The 26,226-nt window shown below is 43.0% G+C and overlaps 2 protein-coding genes across 9 annotated transcripts in view; both read left to right on the forward strand.

The window, feature by feature from the left end:
* The window catches only part of S100A1 (S100 calcium binding protein A1), a 1,186,348-nt gene that overhangs the window by 59,192 nt on the left and 1,100,930 nt on the right, over positions 1 to 26,226 (forward strand). Inside the window, exon 1 of one of the 8 annotated variants that reach the window (XM_050753849.1) lies at positions 12,438 to 12,442. The exons of 5 other annotated variants lie outside the window; for them this stretch is intronic. The gene's annotated coding sequence lies outside the window, so the exon portion shown is untranslated. Of the gene's footprint in view, positions 1 to 12,437; positions 12,443 to 13,285; positions 13,290 to 14,344; positions 14,349 to 26,226 lie in introns of those variants that run through there. 2 more of the 8 variants (XM_050753871.1, XM_050754159.1) reach the window with 2 other exon arrangements.
* On the forward strand, positions 13,193 to 14,410 carry CRCT1 (cysteine rich C-terminal 1). Its single transcript, XM_050755914.1, has 2 exons — positions 13,193 to 13,263; positions 14,074 to 14,410. The coding sequence occupies exon 2, from the start codon at positions 14,096 to 14,098 to the stop codon at positions 14,408 to 14,410; it is 315 nt and encodes a 104-aa protein (XP_050611871.1). The 5' UTR covers positions 13,193 to 13,263; positions 14,074 to 14,095.

Raw genomic sequence — 26,226 nt, forward strand, 5'->3', positions numbered from 1 at the left:
TCCTCCTCCTCCCTCTTCCAAAAATATTCAATGAGCATCTACTATGTTCCAAACATCCTCTGTGTTCTAAGGATTTAATAATAAACTAGAAACCTAAAGAGAGAAACTCTCTCCGGTACATAAAGAGTTTGGTCCAGGGACCAAGCTCTATGCCAGAGAAACCCTGAGCACTTGGAATGTTGCAAGTGGGAACTGACAGAGGTTCAAAGTACTGGCCTCATCCAAAGGGCCTCCACAGAGTAACCCCCTTGGGAGGGCAGTAACTGAACCCTCATGCAGCTCCCTGGGGCAGAGGGGGACAGCAGCAGAAGCCAGGGGTCATTTTTCCCCTGAAATCTTCCTAAAGCCCACTGGGCTTCCTGTCACTCAACTAGGCAATTAGCAGCTGAGAGGACACTCTATGGGCACTGCAAGACTCTTCCTTATGTTACTGTTCCCCAGGCTCCGCTCGGCTCAGATGTGGCCACTGAGGAGGCAGTTCAGACAATGGAGATGGGAAAGACATGGGAAGGACATGGGGCTCAGTGGCTGGAGTGCTGAGTGCTGGTTCTGGCTTCTGGAGCCAGTTTCATCCCCTGGATGAGGAGGGATGGGCCAAATCTATGACAGACTCCTGGTGACCTGTGGAGTCTAAGAATAACTCAAGCAGGACCTGGTGTCACTCAATTTATCTAATAAGGGATCCAGAATTTCCAGTGCTTGAAAGCTCCTGTTTGCCTGGCATCCCAGGGAGACCAAGACAACACACTGATGAGAAGTGACTTCATCACAGTTTCCACCTGTATCAGACTGAGTCAAGGTCAGAACCTGCTGCACAGTGACCAGGCTGGCCTTGCGGGCCTCCTCCCTCCACGACAATGACGACAAGCTCTCAGTCTTTCATTCCTTCATTCTTCACTCAACAAATATTTGCTGAATGCCATGAACTCTGTGCTGAGCCTTGAGGATACACAGTGATGAATAACCCCAGCATCTGTCTCCAAGCACCTCTGAGTATTTATGATACACAGCCTCTGTGATATCCCCCAGCATCATGGCGGAGTGCCCAGACCCCACTGTGGAGAGGCTCAGAATCTAATAAAGAGGTGATCCTGTTGGGGAGCACAGAGAGTGCCAGGCACCTTGCCAGGGAGGCATTCCATTACAGGAGCCAGTGCTGGGGCTGTCTCAGAAGGTTTCCTAGAGAACAGGAGCCTGAGAACATGCAGGAGTAGAGGAAAAACGGTGTTCTAAGCAGAGGGTGCATGCAGGCACATTCAGGGATGGCAATAATTTGAGGAGGCTGTAGTGTCCATATGGTGCAGGTACATAAGGCTGGGCAGGTAGAAGCTGCCAAGTTATGAAGCATCTAGGCACCATGTGGAGGAACTTGACTTTTTTTTTCCTCTGTGGGTAATAGGGAGCCCTTGAAAGTTTTAAATAGACTCAGACTTACCTTTTAGAAACAGAAATGGTGAGGGTCTGTCTGAGGAGAGGAGACAGTAGGGCTGGGTGGAGGAGCCTGGGTGCATGTTTAGACGTGGAGGTGAGGAAGAGGGAGAAGGTGGGATGCCTCTCAGCCTTGGGTCTTGGGGACATTTACTGAGGGAATTAAGGAGGCTTCAGAGGAGGTAACAATGATGGGTCTTATTTGCATCGATGACTGTAAACTGTGGAATGTGGCTTATATCATCAGAGGGGAGGGTAAAAGAGAAGGAGTTGGGAGGAGGGAGGAGAGGTCCTTATGATGGAGGGCATGGCAGAGGTGGAGGGACAGAGGATGAGTAGAGGGGAATATGTAGAGGGGAAGAGACTGAATTCCCTGGGGGGAGTAATCTGCAACCCTAGGACAGACATAGCCATATTCCCAGATTGCTTTTTTGGATATTGGTGAAAAGCCTGGCACACGGGCAGCAGGAAATTCTTGGGCATTTCATCATTAACCTAGAGACTTCAGGCATGTGTGAAATTGCTCCGACTCCTGTAACGTGACTCAGTCATACTCCGCCCGTCAGACACCTGAGCATGACTGAGCAGGCTCAGAGAAGTCCTTGTACCTCAGGGCAGGGAGAGCCCAGAGCTGGGCGGGCATAGGTGGGTGGGATTGGGAGAGGGGTGGAAAGAGAAGCCCCAACCTATAACCATAAATACTAGTTGCTGGGATACGTGGGTGTCTTTCCTCTTTGTTACAAGTGAGATTCACTTTCTGCCCTGTGTTTTTAAGTTATCAACAAAATCACCACTACCTGAAGTAGAATGTCCTGCAGGTGGGAAGAGAGAATTGTATTTGCTGTTCATTTCCCATCTCTGTTCATTTCTTCCTTCCCTTCTTCTCCTTTCCTTTTTCCCTTCCTTCTATCTATCCTTCCTTCCCTCTTTTCTTCCTCACTGCCTTTCTCTCTCTTCCCTATTTACTATGCTTACCATGTATCCAGACTAGAGCTAACCAAGCCCCAGTTTTACAAAGTTAAATTAAATTTCTTTAGTCTTTGGAGCATTGACATAGTCAATTGAGCTTTGAAATCTTGATGGGGAAGACAGTATCTTTGGGTGGAGGGAAACTTTTTTCCCAATTGTGGGTGCAAGATCTGCCTCTGGGGTGCTAATTTCAGCTCAATAAACACTGGGTTTTTTCCATACATGAGCCATGGTTTGAGACAACCCACTGGAGGTGAGTGGCTCGGAGCAAAGCAGGACTCACATCCTCAGTCCCTTCTGGAGTCAAGACCTGGGAACCCCGAGGCAACCAGGGTACCAAGGCTGACGCTTGTGTGGGCCTCAATGTCTCCTTCCCTCCACTTGGCTCCATTCAGCTCATGTTCCTAAGGCATCCAGTATTTTCCTAGCTCCATGCTTTGAGAAATTAATAGAAGGATAACATGTAGCTCCTGCTTCCAAGGAGTTCAAGATCTTGCAGGTAAATGATGTCCACATATGGAGCAGGCAGTACTGTGCAGGCTGTGATTAAACATCTGAGAAGCGAGTTGGCCAGTGAGGCTACTGGAGACCAGGTAGGCGGTGGTGGCATGTGAACTGTAGATGGATGCAGAAGAAAGGGCCATTCTGAGCCTCAGGAGTAATGGGACTGTGTATAACTCACTTCTTTCTTATGCCTACAGAGCCACGCATGGTGCCTGGTGCTTAGTGGAAACCAAAACACCTGCAAAATTAAATGAAAGCATCAAATGTCACTTCTGATCCTTTCAGTCTATTTAGTACCTCTGTGTTAATTTAAACAGCGTATCATCCAAGTAATGCATATTCATTGCAGAAAATCAGAAAATGTAGGTAAGCAAAAGAAAAAGAAATGGGCACGATCCCCCACCCAGAATAAATTGCAGTTAATATCTTAATATGGTCAATTCAAGCTTTTTTTTTTCCTGATTATTTACCTACTCTCTCTATATACCATACATATATATAATAGAGAGAGATACTTACATAAATGAATTTTTCATGTTGCTTATACTACTGTAACTTGATGTACACCTTTTCCTTTCTAATCCACTTTGCTTAACCTTTGGTCCATACCCATCAGAGTCTGCTTGTATTGCAGTTCCTGGGGAACACCTGTCTCCACCACTGGACGGACAGCTCTTAGCGGGCAGTGCTGATGGCTTCCCTATCTTTGCCTCCCCACTGCCTAGCCCAGGACTAGCTCCCCGTAGGTCATCAATGTAAGCTAGGAGAACTGAAAACAAGCCCTGCCGAAGGCAATCCACTGATGAAGGCAAATGGGCAGATTAAGCAACTGTGAGGGACAGCCCAGTTGCCCAGTTCCCTGGAGGCAGGCACATGGTATACCTGCCACTGGATGGAGGTACCCTTACCCTGGTGTGATGGGATGCCTAGCCTACTTGCAGCCAGCCCCTCCCTGTTGCCTGCTTCACGTCACCTGTATGCTTGGTCTCCGTCCTCTCCATCTGAGAAAACAAGGTACCTCGGTGTGTGTGTTTCCAGGAGCCTCCTTGGCTATTTTTACTCCCTCTGAGTCCCACGCCCCGGATATTTACCTGCTCTCCAAGAGGAGGAATCCTCCTTTCTCTGTTTACTCACTCTGGAGGCTCCCATGGCATCCTCGCCTCCAGGCTCCAGCTATGGAGATGCTCTCCATAGAGAAGATAACACTGTAGCTGGCAAGGGCCCCAGGAAACCTGAGCATCCCACGTGCCAGGGTGAGCAGACCTGGCTCGGGGTCCGGAGGTGAGGCTTTTCCAGGAAGTGCGCACACACACCTGGGGGCCCCAGGCAGCTCATGAGTCAGTCAGTCTCTGATGTCCTTGCTTGCACCCACGTCTCTGGCACTCATTACTTGCAGGTGGTGGTGCGCGGGAAGGCAAGAAGAAAGGTCTGCAGCTTGAAACCAGACTGCTAGAGGCCCTTCCACTCAGCACTTTGTTCACTTACGACAAGAAGAAAGCTCCATTTTAAGGCCATATTGCAGTATCTTCTCTGAAGAGGAGCATCTACGGACTGCTTTTGTGCATTATATTCTAACCCCCTAGGATTTTGGTCTGTGTACCCCTTCTATGACAGGATGCACAGGCCCTGGGCTAGAGGTCGCTGTGATTCGAGAAGCAAGCATGAGGTATAGAGTCCAAAGAGCTGGATTTGAACCCTGGTAACTTCTCTTAACATCTGTGTGACCTTAGACAAATTTCTTGGCCTCTTTGTGCATTGATTCTATCTTTGAATAATAGGGGTAGTAACCCTCTCTTCTACAAAATTGGGCTGTTGTAAAGATTCCAGTAAAGGAAAGAATGCACAAACACCTCATAAATGGTAAAATGCTCTCCAGAAGTTAAAGAATAAGAAACCCTTATCTTCCTGAGAAGAGGTGCAAGTAGTATCTTGAAAATTCAAATAAGCCCAAAGTGATGGCAGGTTGTCCATCCTACTCTATGGAATTTTTCAGGCTCCAGTCCAGGAAATAAGTAGCTGGGAGCTTTAAGCCCAGCGGAGGGCCCCAGGAATGCACTGGCAACCATCATGACATCTCTGTTTTCACTGATGATGGTGAGGACAAGACTAATAATGACCAGAATAAGAAGGGCTAAAAATTACTGAGCGCTTTTTATGTGCCAAGTCTAGGGCGAAGGGCTTTGCAGGTATTATCTCATGGAGTCCTCATACAACCGGCACGGCCATGAACACTGTTATTATCCTCATTTTATGGCTGAGAAAACAGCTCCAAGGGGTCACATAGCTAGCAAGGGGTAGAGCTGGGACGATCCAGACAGCACTTTATCTGTAAGAATTTTCTCTGTCACCTCTTCACTGAGCTTCCCTTGGCCCGATGTCAGCCTCAGAGGCATTGAGGATCCTCTTGGTTGGTTTCTATTGCTGCTGTAACAAATTACTGCAAATTTAGTTGCTTAAAACAACACACAGGTATTACCTTATAGTTCTGTAGGTCAGACTGGCATAGGTCTCACTAGGCTAATATCAGACTGTTGACAGGGCTGTATTCCTTCTGGAGGCTCTAGGGAAAAGTCTATTTCCTTGCCTTTCCCAGCTGCTAGAAGCTGCTTATATTCCTTGGCTTCTGTCCCCTTCCTACATTTTCAAAATGCCTCACTCCAACCTCTGCTTCTGCTGATAAATCTCCCCTCTCCGACGTTGACCCTTTTGCCTCCCTCTTATAAGGACCTTTGTGGTTACAGCGAGCCCACCTGCATAATCCAGGAAAATCTCCCTATTTCAAGATCCTTGACTTAATCACATCTTCAAAGTTCCTTTTGCTGTGTACGGTGATATATTCACAGGTTCTGGGGATTGGAATGTGGACATCTATGCACAGGAGGGGTGGGAATTATTCTGTACACTATTCAGACTTTACATCAGGGCAACAGCGACCAGTGGAAATAAGACAAATAGAAAAAATCCCTTTCCAGTGTCAAACTCCAGAATCAGCCTGTAGTGGGTGAGAGCAACACTGTGCAAAGCCCCTCACGGAGGCAGTTCCCAGGCCACAGTCCAGCACAGAGAAGCAAAGGGCTGTCAGGGACAAATGTTTTCAGGGCTTCCAAATCTGTCCAGGGCTGGAGGTGTTCAGATGACCTGATGGACATGTCTAGTGTTGCTGACCATCAAAACCTGAGGTTGTTGTGCAACCTCATGCTCACAGAGTGCTGGCAGGTTATGACGACTTCTTCCAGGAGTTTTCCTACAGGAAGACAATGTACCTGCCAACATTGACACTCAGGTTTCTCTTTGTAAGTCGATGTCATCACAGTCTCTTGTGAGTTAGGTGCAGTGAATCAGTGTCCACAGGATTAATCAGCTCAGGGGCATGGGCTAAGGAACTTAGCCATGCTAAGGCTAAGAGTTGGACTTCTGGGCTAAGGAACAGTCATCCAGATAGTGCTATGCTGGGGAGGGTTCTTGGGGGTCTGCCAGCTGGCCTATCCCTGGAGATGCCAGACACTGCCTTTTCAACACAGGTACTCAATCCCTGGTTATTTAGTAGAGGTAATGATCACTTCCAATTTTTTCAGATGTGCAATTCAGGCTGTGATTCAGCATATTTATTACTATTTTCACTCCAACTTCAATAGCCATGTTTAACAAGCAAATTTTATAAAATAAATCTTGCTAGAAAAAATCACAATAAGAAATAAAATACTATTCAAGAGCAGACAGTTATGATGGAGAGAGGGCAGATAGCAGGGTTTGAATTCCATCTCTGCTCCCAGCTCTCCATGTGATCCAGGGAAAGCCTCTTTCCATCTCTGAGCCTCAGGTTCCTTTTCTGTCAAACAAGGGGCATGATCTAAATCAGCAATTATCAATCCCAGTGGTGCAGCAGAGCCACTTGATGGATGTCTGGAGAATGTCAAAGCCTAGATCTCACTGGGGTTGAGAAACACCAGCTCTGAATGATGGCCAAGGTCCTTTCCACATCTATTCTATCATCCCATGAAATGTCTAGAATTTGTCAATGAAAATCTGGGTTTGGATTTGTTTGAGGCATCCATCTTGCTTGCTGAATAGTAAATTCAACTGAACAAGGAAATGAAAACTGAACACCTGCTGCCTACAATGCATTAAATTAGACCCCTTAGGGATTCCTGCACTAAAGACCTTACCATGTGGTCAGATAGGTGGTCATGTGCCCAAACAATTATAAGTAAAAGAGGATGGACATTGTTCCTTTTAGAATTCACCAAACCCATGTGTTAAATGGGTAATTCCTTTAACTTCTACTGGGATTCCTTTTCCAGAAATTCAGAGCCTGTGTTCTACTTTCTTGCTTATACTTCTCCACAAGGAGGGCAGAGACAGATCTGATGCATAGAAATTCAGTGGCCACAGGAGCCTACCTGCCTCCCAACCCCGTGGTCTTTATCTAGGCCTACTCTGAGTGCTGGAATTTAGAAGTGACACAGCATCAGGTTTCATTTTAAACATTTATTGAATGCTTACTATATGCCAGGCATTATTACAAGAGTTTTACATATATTAACTCATTTAATCTGCACATGACCCCATGAAATAAACACTACTTTTTTCACCATTTCACAGGTGAGGACAGTGAGGTGGAAAGCTCATGTCACTTGTTCAAGGTCACACCACTGGTAAGTGGGGAGCTGGGATTCAAACCCAGAGACTGGTTCTAGAATTCATGCTCCTAACCACTTATAAATAGATTCTGTGCCCTTCATGCAATGTTCTTATGGCTACCAAAAATAATCCTTCCAAACAATGAACAACTTGGGAAATGTTGATGTTAAAATGTTAAGTGAAAAGTTAATAAAATAAACTCATGTAAGTACTATGAGAAAGACTATGTAAAATACAAACAAAACTCAAATAACAACAACAAAAAAAACACTATATATAGAAAAAAAATGACTGAAAGGAAAATAGTAAAATAGTAACAGTATTTTAGGGATGGGATTATGGGTGATTTTAAAACTTTTCCTATTTTTTGGTGTTTTTAAATAATGAGTATGCTTTCTTTATAATCTCATTCCCTAGTGGCAAGCAAATACTCTTAATATTTTGCTATAAGAAAACATTAAGTCTAATCTCTGATATCATAAAAATTAGTTTTGGTTTCAAAATTGGCAGGTCAGTAATTTGAAATTTAGAATATATTTTCTCATGGAAATAAGGATAGCCATAGGGGTTAGTTTTTTCTTTTTTAAACTTGCAGTTCTAAGAACTGTGCTAAGAACTTCATCTGTATTTCTTTATTCAGTGGGTTAGGAATGTTTTCAGCTCCCTTTTCCAGTGATGGTTAAGTAACTTGCCAGAGGTTGCACAGGTGGAGAGAGCAAGGGTGGGAACTGTTGCTGGACATCCCTCTCCAGGGTCTGTGTTATACCTGGGCTGCTGCTTCTCACTGCAGCCCATTTCAACGAGCATGAAGCTAAGGTACTGCCTTTTTCTCCCAGTCTTATTTTCTCCCACTGCAGCTTTCATTGTGAAATATGCCATATTTTGGCCACCCTTTCCAGCTAAGTCAATTTTGGTAACTATCCTGGGGACCCAGCTTTCCCTCAGAATACTATCTGCTGAGAAAATAAGCTTTGGATCCCACCATGGGCTTTTAAAACCTATATACTCCTGCTCTTCACCTCTCCCATCCAAAGATCTTCTCCTGAGGTCCTTCCCAGGTTGGATGCTCTTCTCTTATGAATGACTGGAACTGGTGCCTCACTTCTGGAAACCTCCAGATGAGTCGAGAGCTTTTGCTCCACCCTCAGTATACACCTGATCTTTGCCACCTCACCTGGAGCTGGCCAAAGGCCCCTTCTTTAACACGAGTAAATAAACCATTTTAAAGGCATTTGTTAGTGCTGAATCAGTATTGTTTGTGAGCTCTTTTGGAGCATCAAATTCAGGCAAGGAGAGAAGCCCAACCACCCACACTCTCCGCATTAGATCTGCCTAAAATAACATCATTGAGATATCAAACATTCTTAGTTCTGGTTATGGCATCATCTAGGAATGAAAAAAATCATGTTAGATTATTTCCCTGGGCCTACAATTTTATTTTGGATCCCTATTATTATTCTAAAAAGGGCCATTTAATTTTCATCTTGGGAATTTTCTCCTTCAGTTCCTATACCAAAGAGAAAACAGAACTTCTGTTCATCCCAGAGGCGTAGAGCCATACTGGCCCAGCTCAGAAAATAGAAAGCATAGCAGAGCTGCCTGTGAGATAGATAGGTGCCATGTGCAATTCACAGAGCTTCCTCACCATCCTAGAGGCCTGCAGTTCTCATGGGATCTTCCTGTGGATTAATACTTGAGATGCTTATGGAGGGAGGAACTGGGTCCGTGGGATGCGAGGGGAGGGAGTCACCCATGCCTTTATGAAATATGCTTCTAGCAGCCCGCACATGGTCTGCACCTCCTGATGCTAGGTCAGGACTGAGTCGTATAAAAGGCAAAGCTTCTCACAGCACCTCAGTCTACCTGTCTCCTGAGTGATCTGCTGCAGTGCCTGAACCAGGTAGAGTGCTTCTCAGGACCAGGATGAACTCTTGGTGCCAGTGTTTTGGGCAGAAAGAGCCCCTGGGTGGAGGTTGAGGCCATTCTTGAAGAAAGACAAGGATAAAAGAGAATTTTGGAGGGGAGGGTTCTTCTGGAAGGGGAGGATGGAAGGTAGGTGAAGGGAATGAAGGACTGATGTCTTTCTGAACTTCCAAGGAATTCATTTGAAAATATGGAGTTACAAAGTGGAAATCATTTGTATCGTTCTTGTTACTGGTCTTGGGAGACTGGGTTTTTAAAATCTGCTCATCTTAGGCCAGGCGTAGTGGCTCATGCCTGTAATCCCAGCACTTTGGGAGTCCAAGGTGGGCAGGTCAAGAGGTCAGGAGTTCGAGACTGACCAACGTGGTGAAACCCCGTCTCTACTAAAAATACAAAAATTAGCTGGGTGTGGTGGTGCACACCTGTAATCCCAGCTAATTGGGAGTCTGAGGCAGGAGAATCACTTGAATCTGGGAGGTGGAGGTTGCAGTGAGCCGAGATAGCACCACTGCACTCTAGCCTGAGTGACAGAGCAAGACTCCATCTCAATAAATAAATAAATAAATAAATAAATAAATAAATTCTGGTCCTCTTAGAGATAAAATCTTGTGAAATTATAGTTCAATTTTAAGGGCAAGGAAGTGACCTTGGGCTTGTATTGTCTTTCAGCTTTATTCAGCTCCTACAGAGATGTCCTGCCAGCAGAGCCAGCAGCAGTGCCAGCCTCCTCCCAAATGTACCCCTAAATGCCCTCCCAAGTGTACTCCTAAGTGTCCTCCCAAGTGTCCCCCAAAATGCCCTCCCCAGTGTTCAGCCCCATGCCCACCTCCAGTCTCTTCCTGCTGTGGTTCCAGCTCTGGGGGCTGCTGCAGCTCTGAGGGTGGTGGCTGCTGCCTGAGCCATCACAGGCCCCGCCGGTCCCTCCGACGCCGACCTCAGAGCTCCAGCTGCTGTGGCAGTGGCAGTGGCCAGCAGTCTGGGGGCTCTGGCTGCTGCCATAGCTCCGGGGGCTCCGGCTGCTGCCACAGTTCTGGGGGCTGCTGCTGACCTGGGCCATGAGGAGCATGAAGGAGCAGCACTGGCAGAGCCCAGGTGCAGAAGATCTGTATCAGCCTGAGGCTTCTTTTCTCTCGTTTCCCATGGAAGGACTTCAGAAATGCCTTAAGTTCTCCTCTTTATCCTGCCCATGTTCACTCCATTGTGGGGTTGAGGTCTAGCCTGTGATATTTTCTGGCCTGACTTTCCCTCTCAGACATGGTTCTTTGGAAAACTAGGTGTTGTAATTCAGTTATGAAGCTATTTTTTCTGTAACAATAAAGCTTTTTATTCCTGATATCACTGCCTCCTGATTTCATTGTTTGCCTCTCCCACTCCCTACCTACTGCATCAAGCCATCTTCCCTTCCCTTCTCTTAAATGCAAGCAAACACTTTACAAACTTGTTTGGGGAGCACATTTTGGCAGCGAAGCTACTCAAGACTCTGGAAAAAAATATTCCCTTCTATGCACTGGATTCTGGAACTTTAAGCTTGAAGGAAAGAATCATGTCTGAGACCATTACACCAGACACAAGATTGTATGAGGATAGCCAGGAATGGGTTTGAAGAGAAGAGGATGGTTGTACTCAGAAGGGTCAGACTCTGAGAGGGTTTCCTTCAAGCATGGGTCACAGTTTGAAAAACTGCTTGTCCTCTATTCATGGGGAATAAGATTGTCTGAAGTGCTCATCCTGGGCTCTAATAAATGGACACTCTTTTCTGATGATTATAAGCCCAGGTGTTTCCATCAGTTGGCTAGAGGGAGAGCTGGGTGGGCAGTGAGTGAGTTTTAGAGGCAGGTATGAAATGTCTGAGCACATTTTCCCTGCATGCTGAAATTCTGGATTTGAATCTGGGTAAAGAACTGAGAAAGACACACTTCTCTGCAAAGACTGTCTCTATGTGGTTGGGACGTGTGTGTGTGTTTGTAGTGAGAGGTATAAGAGTACAGGGGTTTTGGTCCCTGTGTTGGGTTTTCCAAGTAACATTTCTTTAGGAATGGGATGGTTCCTTCAGGAGATACTCATAAAATACCTAGAAAAGATAACTAGAAAATTTAATTCCAAATCAGCCTTTTATATAAAAGATAAACAATTGATGCCTTCTTTGATAAGAGTTAACAGTGATAAATAAAGTAAGTTGGTTTATGAGATCATAACATGCCCACAGAATGAGTAGGCACTTGCCCAGATGATCTCCTTACACTGATTCCTACCAAACACAGCCTTCTTCACTTTTTTTTTTTTAAAGAATTTCGCCCATTTTCCCAGGGGAGATCCTGCCTCTGTCTTGTTATTTCATTACTTCCTTCTCTGTTCTAATATTGACTTTACTTTTTGGAATGTCTCACCTATATTCACCAACAGGTGCTCTAGGAACTGGCAACCTGTTAATCAGGCTCTAAATCCACGTTAAATGAAACTGGTATCTTTTGTGCGTATTCCCTCATGCCACTCCCAGCTCACTCACTCCCAAACCTGTCTCTCATCCTTAATTCTTGAATTCTTAGTCTTGGACTTCTGTTACAGTTCACTTTCATAGTTGTGGGCAATTGCATTGATTAAGAAGCAGTTCCGAAGTTGATTGCCAAAGTATCCTCCAATTCTTAAAAATTAGTTATTCTAAAAACACTATTTATCATGCACACTTTCGACCTTTGGAAAGAACCTTCCTTTCCTTTCCTTTTATTTTCCTTCCTTCCTTCCTTCCTTCCTTCCTTCCTTCCTTCCTTCCTTCCTTCCTTCCTTCCTTCCTTCTTCCTTCCCTTCCTTCCTGCCTTCCTTCTTTTTCTTTCTTTTCTTTCTCTCTTTCTCTCTCTCTCTTTCTTTCTCTCTCTCTTTTTCATCTTTCCCTCCTCCCTTCTTCCTTTCCCATTTTCTTTTGCATTGGGCAATGGCTCTAGGGAGGACCTATCTTCAAAGGGAGATTGGTGGTTGGGGGTAGGATAAGAAGCAGGAGTCCCACAGGCTGACTTGCCTTTTTGCAATTGGGCCACTGTTCTGCACACATGTTTCTCTTAGTCATACCACGCTGTATTATGGGGATATGGTAACCCGACTACATTCACAACTTTTCTGGTCTTATGGTTCCTTAACTTTGCTTGGTTTTTCTTCCTGTCTCCAGTGACAGAGAGAAATCGCCCCTGGGATTCCCACAGGTGCATTCCTGTCATCATCTTCACTCACTGCATCTTGAAGCATATGGATGAAACCCAGCAGGCTTATTGCATAGCTTGTGGTCTGCCCTGGGGAGCCAAGGACCAAGAGCCAGAGAGATGAGAATCAAGATAAAAATAGGTGAACTAACACCTACCAAGTAGATGACTACACAGGAATTGATGTGTGGGCAAGTTGAGCCGTGTGTGTGTGTGTGCGTGTCTGTGTACACTGAAGACAGGGGCACAAGGGGTTCCAGACCTCCCTGCATTTGAGCCCCATGCCTTCTCTTAGCATACACACAGCCTCCCAGGTACCAACAGTGCTCTGCTTGGAAAGTAAACATGCCATAGCAATCCTGGCACCTCTGTGAAGTGACTTAGATGCTCACGTGCACCACCTACAGCGCTACCTGAGTGATGAATGTCTCTGGGATGTGAGTGTCAGCTGAGCATGTCTGTTGGGAAATGGGCCCCTCCCAAGAGCCTGAACCTGAATACTTGTTATAAAAAGGTTCTCTGGCTGGACACTGCTCAATCCACTGCCTAGCAGGTGGCCCATTCCAGCCTGAGAACGTAGTGAGTCTTTCAGTGGAGCCAGGGTCCGGTAAGTCTCCTCGCAGGGTCTGGGGGAGAGGGTGGGATGAGTTGAGGGCACAGCGGAGGAGAAAACAGAACACAGGCAGCAGATAGATGCGGAAGGGGTGTCCTACAAGGCACCTAAGCTTCCAGTGAGCCAACCTCTTAAGGTACTAATGAGGACATGAAGGCAACACAGGAGGTGGCTTTTGCAAGGGTACACAGCAAGTCCACAGAAGAGCTGTGACTAGAACCCAGGTCTTTCAGCTCCCTGGATGGGGTTATTTATATTGGCACAACTCTCCTTTCCCACATGGTTGTGGGGCGTGAGAGGCATAGGCAAGAAACAATGATCAGGACCTGCTTCTGGCATGTGGATTATTTAGATCCAGCAGGTGGGACCGCGTGTTGGACTTGGGTGTTTTCTAAATGATGGGGTGTAGTAACTAGGAAGATACAAATCGAAGGTCGGTAGGAAAGTAAAATGAGGAAGAGGAAAAAAGCCAAGTGGAGATTTTGGACTGGATCATACAGATAAGCTGCCGCAGTGTGCTGTTTATTTTCCACTGTGGAGAACTTGAGCAGTCTTCTTCTAGTCAGAGAAAATGGAAATGCACTGATTCATTGTATAGATTGTGTCCTGCTCTGAGCATGTTTAACTCACTGGAAGCCCCTGCTTGGATTTGCTTTTCTATGTCCCGCTCTTTCTGGGTACTTTTCCCCCCTTGTCCCAGGCCGGGCTGACTTGTACACTAAACCGAATCTCAAAAGCCCAGACAGAGTTCCACTGGTGGAAAGAAAAAGCCGGCTCGCCTTTAAAAGGCTGCCTTTCTTCCAGGTTCGTCGTGAGGAGCTCCGCGATGTCCTCTCAACAGAGCGCCGCTTCCGCCAAAGGCTTTTCCAAGGGGTCATCCCAGGGCCCCGCTCCGTGTCCCGCCCCTGCGCCCACCCCGGCGCCCGCCTCCTCCTCCTCTTGCTGCGGCGGCGGCTGCTGCGGCTCCGGCGGCGGCTGCTGCGGCGACTCGGGCTGCTGCGGCTCCAGCTCCACCAGTTGCTGCTGCTTCCCAAGGAGACGCCGCCGGCAGCGGAGTAGTGGCTGCTGCTGCTGCGGGGGCGGCAGCCAGAGGTCCCAGCGCTCCAACAACCAGAGCTCAGGCTGCTGCTCTGGCTGCTGAGAGACCCGCAGCCCCCAGCGCTGCGCTAGAGAAACCCGCCCAACCCAGAGCGAGCCCGCCCCGCTGCGGCTCCCACGCGGGGCTGGGCCTCGCAGTTTGCCCCGTAAAGCGAATTGCACTTTGATGTTCAGAAACCCACTTTGTTCTCAGCCACGCAAAACTCCCTGACTCCGATGTGATTTTTCTCCCCAGGGATTCACGAACCATGCGTGGAACACTGGACCCTACTGTCTGCACGGCTTTGCACACAGCAGGTGCTCAGTAAATGCCTAATGATTTGATTGTCTTTTGAAGATGTCATAATAAAGCTTCTACCTCCTTAGAACACCTCTTCTTATTTGTTCTTCATTCGTTTCTCCGCCCAGGTAGAAAGACTTGAAATGTTTGTGAAAGGCAGAATAGTATAATTCATGCCTGAACAAAAAGATGACTTTCTGATTGTTAATTATGATAGCAGCGATCAGATATCGACTGTTTCGAGGATTTTAATGACTTTACGTGACAAAGCTCTTGAGTATTCTCAGGACTTTATGTGGCACAATCTGATTCTCATAATGACTCGTGTAGAGAGTGCTGTTATACCCTTTTTACAAGAGAAACTGAGGTTAAGTATAATTTGTTCAAAGTCACCCAGCTGACGCCTGATAAAGAAGACAGGACATCTGATTCCAAGGCTTCATTGCTCTGCTGGGTCCTCACCTGGGCTTCCCAAGCCTTACCACCGAGGTGCTCCTCCTGACCACCGGGTTCAGGCAGCTGTGTGGCAAAAGTGTGTTTTGGCAACTCTTGGGGGCTTTGGAATCAAGCCAGCTGTCTTTTTTTATTTTTTAGTTTTACGTTTTATTTTATTTTTTATTTTTGGCGTGGAAGATTATTGACCTACTGCTTTGCTTGCTGGGGAGGAAATTTTTCCTAAGATGTGCCTTCCAGGAAAGCTGGAAACTACCCTCTCCAGGTCTCATTTGTGCAGCTGAAGCAGGACCAAGAGCCACGGGTTTCTGGGAGTCTCTGTGGTGCAACATGTGTGCTCAGAAACGTGGGGATCTCATTCTTTAGAGATGGTGGCTGTGGCAGCGGCAATGGGTGGGTCATTTTGCATAGGTCAGAAACCTATCCCTGTGGGCAGAGGTTTTATCCGCTCATTTCAGGCACCAGGAAACAGGAGAACAATATCCTCTGCTGGGTTCAGAGGGAAGAGATAATCATGGTGATAATAATAGAAACACTAGTTACCATTTATTTGGCACTAACTTTATTTCAGGTACAAGTCAAGGCACTTTACATATATTATCTCACTTAATCCTCACAGTAATCTAAAAATATAGACATTCGCTTCCCCACTTTTTATGTGGAAGGAAATGGGTTTAGACTGTTCCAGTGATTTGGCTGAAATCACAGAGCTAGTCAATGTCCCCAGATGGTGAGTGAGGGAGATGAGATTGAAACCGGAACCTGTGTGACTCCAAAGTCACGCCCTCACACTCAAAGAGTCCTGCTCTACTGTCTTAGAAATCACCACCACACAGGGAAGGGACACTTGGGTCTCTGGACACACCCAGGCTCTCAGAAAATTGCAGCTCGGCTTCTTGGCTGCTGCTCCCTTGGTGACCCAATGAGTGGGGAACTCTGTCATGGCATCCACCCAGCAGCTGCCAGCTGGGGGTGTCTGCTCAAAGGTGAGGTCGGAAATGCTCTACTGATTCATCCAGGATGTTTGATTTTGCGGCCAAATGACCCCCTGCCAGGGAGGCTCTGGAGGGCAGTCCTGCTCTGCCTGGGAGTGGCCCTTCCTTCCATGTCTGAGATTCTGTGATTTCCAGTAGGAGGTGATTTGTGGAAGCTGTTTACAAACAGATGATATCACCCGTGAACCTGCCTCCTCACACCAGTGATGTGTGCTGAAACAGCAAGCCCGGGGACTTGGTGGGCAGTGGGTGGGAAGGAAGAACTGTCTGACTCAGAACAGACACACTGCAAAGCTAATCTGAGGGTGAGGGCTCAACCTGGAGCAGGAAGCTGAGGCCTGAGCTCTGGGAAAGAAAGGTGGTGACTCACGGAGAGACATTAGAGTCCAAATAGGAGCACATGCCCTGTACACGAGGCATTTGGGTCTCATGTCAAATGGCTGGCCCTGAGGGTGGTGGTACCTCCAGGCCCACATGCTGCTGAAACCCAGCAGGCCAGCACACATGAACTTTGATGAGAGACATTTGAGTATTTTAAGAATAGTTTTATTTTGGAAACCTAGAAAGCAACTTTGGATGGTCTAGAGCTCTCTGCTCATGGTCCTTCAGGCTTTTCTGATTTCCAGCAGTAGGTAAAGCTGTATGTGTGGCCCAGGCACTCTCTGTGAGGTGATGGTGGTGGATGCTGAGCCTGTGGGAAATTTGGCAAAGTGAAGTCTTACTCAAAGGTTGTCACCTGGTACATGTGACAGGCAGAATCAGGTTTCTTATTATTTCTGGAATAAATGGACATTATTATTAAATATATTTTATTCATGATAGCTCCAATTTCAGCTTAAATTATATTATTATAATGGTCATAATAACAACTGATATTTATATAGCATTTAGCATTTATAAGGTGTTTCCACATATATTATCTCTTTCATAATTCTGTAACATAAGTATTACCATCTCTGTTTAACAGATTGGGGAGGGACTCTTAGAGTTTAAACAACTCACCTGAGGTTATCCAGCTGATACGTGTGGTCTCTATCTGGACCAGGCCTCCTAATGCCCTCTAAGAATGCCAGTAGCCACTTTTGAATATTCACTGAAATAATTGAATAATGACACTCAATTGATTATTTAGGGACAGTGCTGTATTCGCCATTGCCTCCCTAGCATCATGCCAGGTACATATTAAAGGTCTATAAATAAGTGATTGTTTATTAGTGCATAATGTGTAAAGGCGTTGTGCTAAAGAATTCCATAGAGATACACAAAAGCATTTCTGGACCTCAAGGAGTTTATAGTCTTATTCAGGAACTATGGTAAATCATCATGCAGGATATAAATGATAACTCAGATCTGAAATGCAAAAAATGTCACAAGCAGAACATGGCATAGGCAACTGCTCTAGGGATTCAACTGAGTTTAGATGATGCATTGTGACAGGACTTTGAATGAGGGCAAGTTACTGTGGACTGGATTATTTATAAGGCTTCATGGGAAGAAGGATCTGGGCTGGGTGTGAAGGATGGAAACACATCAGACAGGCAGAGATTCATTCATTTATTTGTTCAACTCCATCAGACACTGTTTATGGTTCTGGGACAGAACCAGAAATAAGACCAAGGCCCTGCTGGCATGGACCTCAGTTTGTGGAGTGAAGACAGACAAGAAAGGGAGCAAGGAAGTCAGATTATTTCACGCCGTGAAAAGTGTTGTGATGAAAACAAAGAAAATAAGGGTATAAACATTAACTAGAGGTGTATGGGGATTTTAGATGGAGCTAGGCAAGGCCTCTCTGAAGACATGTTATTTGAGCAGAAGAAATAGGAGCTATGGCAAAGAGCAGGGAAGCCCGTGGTTACAGGGTTCCTGCATTCACGGCAGCCCAGGGCTGCAGGTGTTTGAGGCGTGTTTTCAGTTACATCGGCTCCACTAGAGAATTTCACTACTAGGAAAGTAACTTGGAATTCCAGTTTCTTGGCAGACTGATTTGCTAGTGAGATTGATCGTATGCTATGGGGTTGGCATTATTTCATTGGATCCTCACAACTCTCCTACAAGGCAAGTTTCCCCCACATTCTGTTAGGAAAACTGAAAGACAGAGCTGTTAGGGTAGCCATCCTAGGACTTCCCAGCTTGTAATAGGAAGAACAAGGTTTTGGACTGGAGGCATTTGCCTCTGAAGACAATGTTCTGAACACTGTGCTACAGTCTGCATTTCTGGGAAGAAAGGGAGTAGTCTCAAGCTTGGACTAGGGGAGGAGAAAGGGGACTCAAAGGAGTGGTGTTGATATTGAAAGACCCTGAGAGCACATCCTCAGAGAAGGAGACAGGAGGCCAGATGGTGGATGGTTTGGAGTGCCAAATCAAGGAGTTTCAACTATATCATATTTGTGGAATGTGGTGACAGGAAAATGGCTTTGAAAGAAGTATATTAGAGAGATAAAAGTTGGTTTATATAACATTTAGAGTACTCTCTGACAGGACCCTAAGATTAATTAGGCAGCAATAGTTAGGATGCTCCAGAAGAGGAAGTTAATGGAGAGATTACCTCTGTGAGCAGGAGCAATGGCCCAGGCATGAAATGCAGATCTGAACCCAGCACATGGCAGTCATCACAAAAAGGAAATGACAAGCGTGAAAAGCATTTGTCCAGAAGGAAGAAGGATAGAATCAGGTGATGTAGTGGGGTTGAGAAAGAGGAAGCAAGTGGGATATCTCTGAGGTTTTGTGCCTTGTGCCTGGGAAATGATGACAGCATTGACAAAATAGAGAAGTCAGGAGAAATAATTGGTGTGAGGAAGAGAGGTAAGTTTGGTCCAAGATGTGTTGGGTTTGACATGCTGGCAGGACATGACCATGTGACAGTGATGTGGAGCTGGAACTTCAGACTCAGAATCCTTGAACACTGACATAAACACAATTAGGATAAACGATAATAAGCCATATGCAGCTTGGAGTCAAATCTTTGGGAATGAATGCAGTCCTATTTCTGCAGTGAAGGTTATGAGAAAACAGACTTGATCTGTCTTGTTCATTGCAGCAATCTCAGTGCAAAGAATAGAGACCTAGACAGTAAAGGCACTCAGTGAATATGTGTTGAGTAAGTGAATGAATGAAACAGCAAGACGGAAGGCCCAAAACTTCAGTTGAGGGAGAAACTAAGCAGAAAGGAGGAAGTTGAATTCCAAGCAAAGGGGGTAAAGATGATGAAATCAGAGAAATTACTCAGAGATTTGGCCTAAACAATTCATATAAGGTTACTTTAAAGTCTTATGTTGTAGGAATCTGGGCAGAAGGGAACCAGGACAATGCAAGAATGCAGAAGCTAAAGAATGTCATCCAGTCGCGGTCTTCCTTCCCACTGCGTGATCCATCTTTGGTATCTTTAAACCACTGAACAGTTATAGTAGGAAATTCCATCTGAAGGGATAGCAGTTTCATCCTAACTAGGTAGAACGGGTTGAACAGGAAAACTGGCATTCACACTGAGTAAAAAATATCCTCTCTTCCATGGATGGCACTGCAGCAGGTCAGAATGATTTGGCCATGATAAATCTGAAACATATAATCTTGGCTCAGGATGAGTAATAGTCAACCCTAGGAAAGCAAGTATCTCTTCTTCTCTTATAAACATTGCATCAGAGCAAGAGTGAGGGGTATTAAGCCATCTTATTTAATGTTAGATCTCATTCTTAAGGATTTATTAGTTCCATTGCCAATAATGTAGCTATATCAGCTCTGCATGTTTGGAAACTTAATTTGCAATTAATTTCAAAGGCCATTTTTCCATGGAGTGAAATAGGATTATATGTACTTGAAAGTCAGAAATTAAGCATTTCCCTCTACCCAAAACAATTTTCTGTTCATTAATTACTACAATCTTTCATTCATAAACATTTATTGTGTACTTACTATATTCTAGGCACTTTGTGACACAAACAAATAACTCTTCTCCAATAGTTTAGTGGGAAAGAGTCAAATATCATAATACTGTGTAATTTGATAAATGCTTGAAGTCAGCAATGTAGAGAGGTGATGGCTCATTCGGCTGAGGGACTGGCAAAAGGTATTGTTTGAAGTTAGTCCAGAAGGATGAGTAGGAATTGGTCTGGCTGAGAGCATAGAAAAGATATTTAATTTAAAGTAAACAGCAGCAATTGCAAAGGTTAGAAAGGTGAACATGTGTTTTATAGAAAATAATATTGCATGGCTGAAGCTCATGGAAGCCAGCGTAGGTGAGATTATATAGCTGGTCAGGGAATAGATAAAGCAGGGTCTTGTATGACTCCTGAAAACTCTTGGAACCTTATCTTGGAGGCGATGTGGACCATGACATTTTTGCGGCTTGATAGGTCTCTCTTTTGTGTTTTTAATTATACGGAAGTTACCTTAGCTTAAAAAATGAGGACATTAGCACCATTTTTAGCCACCATGCTCACCTATCTTCTTTTCTTAGTGTCTTCCCCAAATTTCAAGAAGTGCCCTTCATAGTTTTATATTTTACTTAAATCTTTCTTAACCTCATTGAATAATGCTTGTCCCAGTAGCTATTCTGCTCGATCATTTCACCCCAGTCACCATGTCATCTCTTAAGTTCTGTGCTCAACAGTCTTTCTTCAATTCCCAGGGCCCCAGTACTCTGGAAAACATTGCCCACTGTTGGTCAGCTCCTGCCCTTCTATTCTGGACACTGCACTGCTGTCAGTGTTTTATAATTCACCGGGATTTCCCCCCACTCTTCTCTCCTAGTATTTCTGCTAGTTCCAATTCTAAATTGGTGCGTAATAACTAAGGGTTAGCTTTTAGCTGTCTGACTTTTTCTTTGTACAGAAAATCTCATTCATTCATTCATTTACTAATTCCTCACACTTTTATTGAGAATCTAATATGTGCTAGGCTCTTCGTTAGGATTTCAGGTAGAACTATGTATCTGGGATATTCCTTTATGTGTCTGTCTCTAAAATTTCTATCTTTAGTAATGATACTTCCTGAAAATTATGGTTAAAAACCTCTGAATCTCATAAAATGGTTTAATTGAATAATTCAGAAGTATCTCACATGAAACATCACTACCTCTCAAACTAGCGTTTTTATATTTTTCTTTAGATTCCTCTACTTCAGAGGATGGGGATACTGTTGCCAATTACACTAAATACTGCAGTGAAATCTTCGACTCTTCCCTTTCTTTTGATTTTGCATCTAATCATTTGCCAAGGTGTATTTCTTTTTCTTTGCTCCCTTTCCCCCTATATCTACTACCATCATCTTTCAATCCTCTAAAAGCAAATGGGCACAGAACTTGGAAATAAAGGATCCAGGCAAGGCATTTGCCATGTGGTACCAGACAAGGCTCGAGTTGGAAATCTCAATCTATGCTTACATTTGGTGGCAACAAGCTATCTCTGGTGAGGTCAGACCCCATATGATGGACAGCTGCTTACATTTCCCATGCTCTGGAGCAGTATAACATGTTAGAGCACTTTAACCATAAACATACACTTCTTATCTTTCATTTCATTTTTGTCTAATATTATAGTTTCATCTTAACACCCTGAAACTACTTCTACTATTTTATACTGTCAATACCTGTTTATTTTTATCCACATTTTCATATTTTTCTCTGCCCCCTTACCACTGCCTGCTTTAGATTATTCTTTCTTTATGGATTCAATTTTCTTCTTTCTGAAGTAAATCCTCGGTAGTTCTTTTAGCCACTACTAGTAGTAAGATTAATCTTCATCTGAAAATAGCTTAATTTTGCCCTTACCGTTAAATAATATTTTAGCTAGATATAGAATTCCACATTGGCAAATATTGTCTCAAATCACTTTGAAGATATTATTCCACTATTTTCTGGCACTAATGGTTGAGAAAGATGCTATCAGCCTTTTTTTTTTTTTTTTTTTTTTTCCTGGAGAGGTAATCTGTTTCATATTCTGATACTTTTTACAATTTTCCCTTGAGATTTGTGTTTGTGAGAATTCATGTCTTTCACTCATTTCTAAAAATGTAGAGCCAATATCTCTTCAAATATTGCTACTCATTGATTATTTCTTATATTATTTCTGGAAATCTCATTAGATGCATGTAGGACTTTTGCATTCTGTTATATGGAAATCACTGCGTATAACAGTGATTCAAAGTCATTTCAACCTATCTCTCAGTTCATAATTTCTCTTTTCAACTCTTTTAAATATATTATTGTTTGCCACTTAACTGTTAATTTACCTCAATATCTATGTAACCTTTCTTTCACATTAATCAAACTTCTAAGTTTTAGTTGAGTCTATGACTTCCAAGAATAAACATTCCAGGATCCCTTGTAGCTAAGCATCACCATATGACTCGTTCTGGGCAATAGGATGTCAATGGGAGGATCTTCCAGACACGTTTTCAAAAGATAAACCCACACCCCTTTTTTCCTTTCCTTCTTCATTCCTTCCTCTCCTTAGAATGTGTACTGATGGCTGGAACTGAGTATTGAGCCAAAAAAACAAGTGTCACCCACTAGGAGCTGAAATAGAAATGTAAAAGAATAATCAGTTTCAGATGGCTATGGGGCCTTAATGCCAATGCTGAATAGTCAAGATCTGGGATTTTTATGTGAGAAACAAATTAATTTTATGTGAGAAACTTCTAATTTCTTAATCTATCTTTTTTTTGGCTTTTATTCCCAGCCACATCTATACCTGTATCATTTATTGATTTTCAAATGCCAAAGAATATACTTTTAATTTCTTATGGTTCTACTTGGTTCTTCTTTTATAGAGTCGACATATTTTCTTATGTTTTAAATTCTTATTTATATTTAATCATTTTAAACATACATTTAAAGATTTATTTTTCTAGAGCAGTTTTAGGTTTACAGCAAAATTGAGAGGAAGGCATGGAAATCTCCCATACACCTTCTGCCCCAAGATATGCATAGACTCCTTGATTACCAATATCCCCCACCGGAGTGGTACATTTTTACAATTGCTGAGCCTACACTGATACATCATAATCACCCAAATTTATAATATTTATCTGATAATTCTTTTATCTGAAATTTCTTGGTAGTCTAATTCTACTGCTTATAGTATTTATTGATTCTCCCTGAACATGAAATCATAATTCAAAATTAGAAGACATACGAGAAAACAAGCCACAAGAGTTCATCTTCAGTGAGATTTTATGTGTGGGCATCCTAAGGGGATTATGTTGAAGACAAATCCCTCTAGATTGATTTTGAATTTGTTTCTGCCAGGTATCTCAGGTATCTGTCATCTGCCTGGAACCAATTTTTATGTAATTATCTAGTTTAGGTAGTCTCAGATCCCATGTGTAGTGTCCTTTGGAAAGAGTGGCAAATATATATGAGGTACAGACCCTTGGTTATAAATTTTAAGGGCTTATTTTCTCCCCTCCTTATAAACCCAAGCTAAGGCAGACGAGCTTTTTTGTGTCTTGTGGTGCTGCTCCTGCAGTCCACCTTTTCCAGTGAGGATGTTTCTTTCATTGCTCCCAATCTTGTCTCCTTCTCTTCAAGACCTTAGATTCCAAACCCTTAGAAAATAACATTCTCTACTTTCAGACAGCTGCCACATCAACCAATGGGCCTTCTATTTTGGTTTTGGTTCTCAATTCTCCATTCAATTATGGAACTTGGGAATTTTTTTAACTTTCATGCAAGTTTAGATACACATTAGAAAGATATCTATTACATTTTATCTAACACATGAGATGGTAATAGTATAAAGATTTAAAAGTTTTCTAATAAGCAATACAGCCAGAATCGGTGTTAGTTCTTAGAAAGTTCCAGATGATCGCAGCTGTGCTAAGGAAAACGAAGGGAAAAAATTTCTGCTATTCTTAGGGGCAAGAATGCCCTGGAGACTGCTGAAACAGTGATATTTGATGTGAGAGAACCTTAAAAAAAAGCCAAAATCCAGAAGCAGGTTGTTGATTCTCAGCCCATTGCTAAACATGGCAAATCTTGTCATACAACTGCTGGACTCTAAGCTCCTTGAGGACAGTGTCATGTCCCATACATCTTACTATTTCTCTGTCTGCTTGGCACTGCAGTTTGTATATGGAAGTTGCCCAACACAACTGATGATTGATTGTTGACAGCAAAAACTATATAATTTAATCCTTGCTTTGAACTTTGTACTCATCAGAAAATTACCTCAAGGTGTGGTGCATTTCAGTATAAAGTAGCATATTAACTGTGCACTCCACCCAGTCTAGAAACATACAAAAAAATGCCAGGGCTCATTTTTGACATTATTTCCATTCAATAACTAATGTTATAGTCAATAATAAAGTAGAGATGATTGATGTATTACTGCTTAGTTCAAAATAGATTCTAAAAAGCTTTTAGGGGTAAACAGTCCAAAATTCACGACATATTTATAAATTGAAAAGGTTATTAGATCACTCATTAAACGCAGAAAAATGTCCTTCTGTAGTAACCTGGTTAGTGCTAAACACGGCTAGATAGAGGATGTTAGCTCACTGTCTCACATAATCATTTATCTCATTTTGAAAAATTTAATTTTTTCAATAAATCTATTGCACTTCTAGAAAAATTTGATTAAAAAATCTTTGTATTAGATTTTTTATTTTAAAGTATACTTTCCCTTATTATTGAATAATTCTAGAATGTTTAGGGCATAATACTTTTATATATTCAGGAAAGAGATTATGATGATCTCCATTATAGAGGAAGGAGCACAGCCCTGTTTAAACCCAGGGCATATAAAACTGAATTGTAGAAAAATACAAATACAAATAAACAAAAAATAAAACAACTTATAATTCTATGGTCTACAATAATGATTTTTACACCTAATTGTGCATTCCTCCAGATCTTTATGCAAACTTTTTTTTCTTTTAACAAAATTGTCTTCAGGTTTTGAATGCTATTTTTTCATCTGAACTTTTCACCCAATTATGTATTATAGCATCTTTTCATGACAATACACATTCATCCATAGCAAACTTTTTATGCCTTAATAGTTTTCTATTTTATGGACAGTCCACTGTTTATGTAAGCAACTCCTTATTGTTGGGCATTGTCTTGCCTCCAATTCTTTACTGTAATTAAATAGCTGTAATGCATTTATTCATTCAGCAAATATTTGTCAGGCACCTTAACTCTCCTGCATATTTAAAGCATGGGAAATGGAGTTCCTGTCTTCAGTGTTAACTTCTGAAGCGGGAGATGGAGACAGAAAATAAACAAATAATCAGACCACAAGTATCAGATAATCACAAAGAGTGATAATTGCCATGAAAAAAAATAAGATGGGTTAATGAGACAATGACAAGGCTCAGTCTGTAATTTAGGAGGGGAAATAATGTTGTGTCACATATCCATAGGATAAAACTTAGATCAACCTGTAGAATTGGAATTGCTGCATTTTGTACTAAGCTATCTTCCCACTGTGGTGGAGAAGGCCTACTTCTTGGAATGCTTACCAACACTGTCTTGCACCTTGCTCCTACTCTGGGCCCTAGTCCTGCCCTCTGGACCACCTCAGCACCATTTCTTCTCTATTTGCCTCATAAAAATATTGTCCCTCACATGTATAGGACTTTATATTTTACAAAGAAGTTTCACATGCTAACTTAATGCATTAATTACTTTGTTTCTGTATTTTATTAAGTAAATGTTCAAAGCTGCACCAGAAGAGAGGATAGGATAATGATCCCTCAATTCCTCAGCACCCAGATGAAAAAGAAATCAACATTTTTCCCATATTGTTCCATTTGTTCTCTGGCCCCCTATTCTTTTTTTCTGAACTATTTTAAAGCAAAGCCCACATATAATATTTTCCCCACCCACTAATACTAGAGTACATGTCTGTAATTGACATAGACATTTTTCTTTCTTGCACCATATGAATTTAAAAATAGTTCTTTCTGGTTCTGTGAAAAATGTCATTGGTAGTTTTACAGGAATAGCAATGAATCTGTAAATTTCTTTGGGCAGAGTATGGACATTCTAATGATATTGATTCTTTCTATCCATGAGCATGGAATTTTTTTTTAATCTGTTCGTGTAACTTCTGATTTCTTTGAGAAGTGTTTTGTAATTCTTCTTGTAGAGATCATTCATCTCCCTGATTAGCTGTATTCCTAAATATTTTA

The sequence above is a fragment of the Macaca thibetana genome, chromosome 1, assembly GCF_024542745.1.
Source record: "Macaca thibetana thibetana isolate TM-01 chromosome 1, ASM2454274v1, whole genome shotgun sequence".
Lineage (NCBI taxonomy): Eukaryota > Metazoa > Chordata > Mammalia > Primates > Cercopithecidae > Macaca > Macaca thibetana.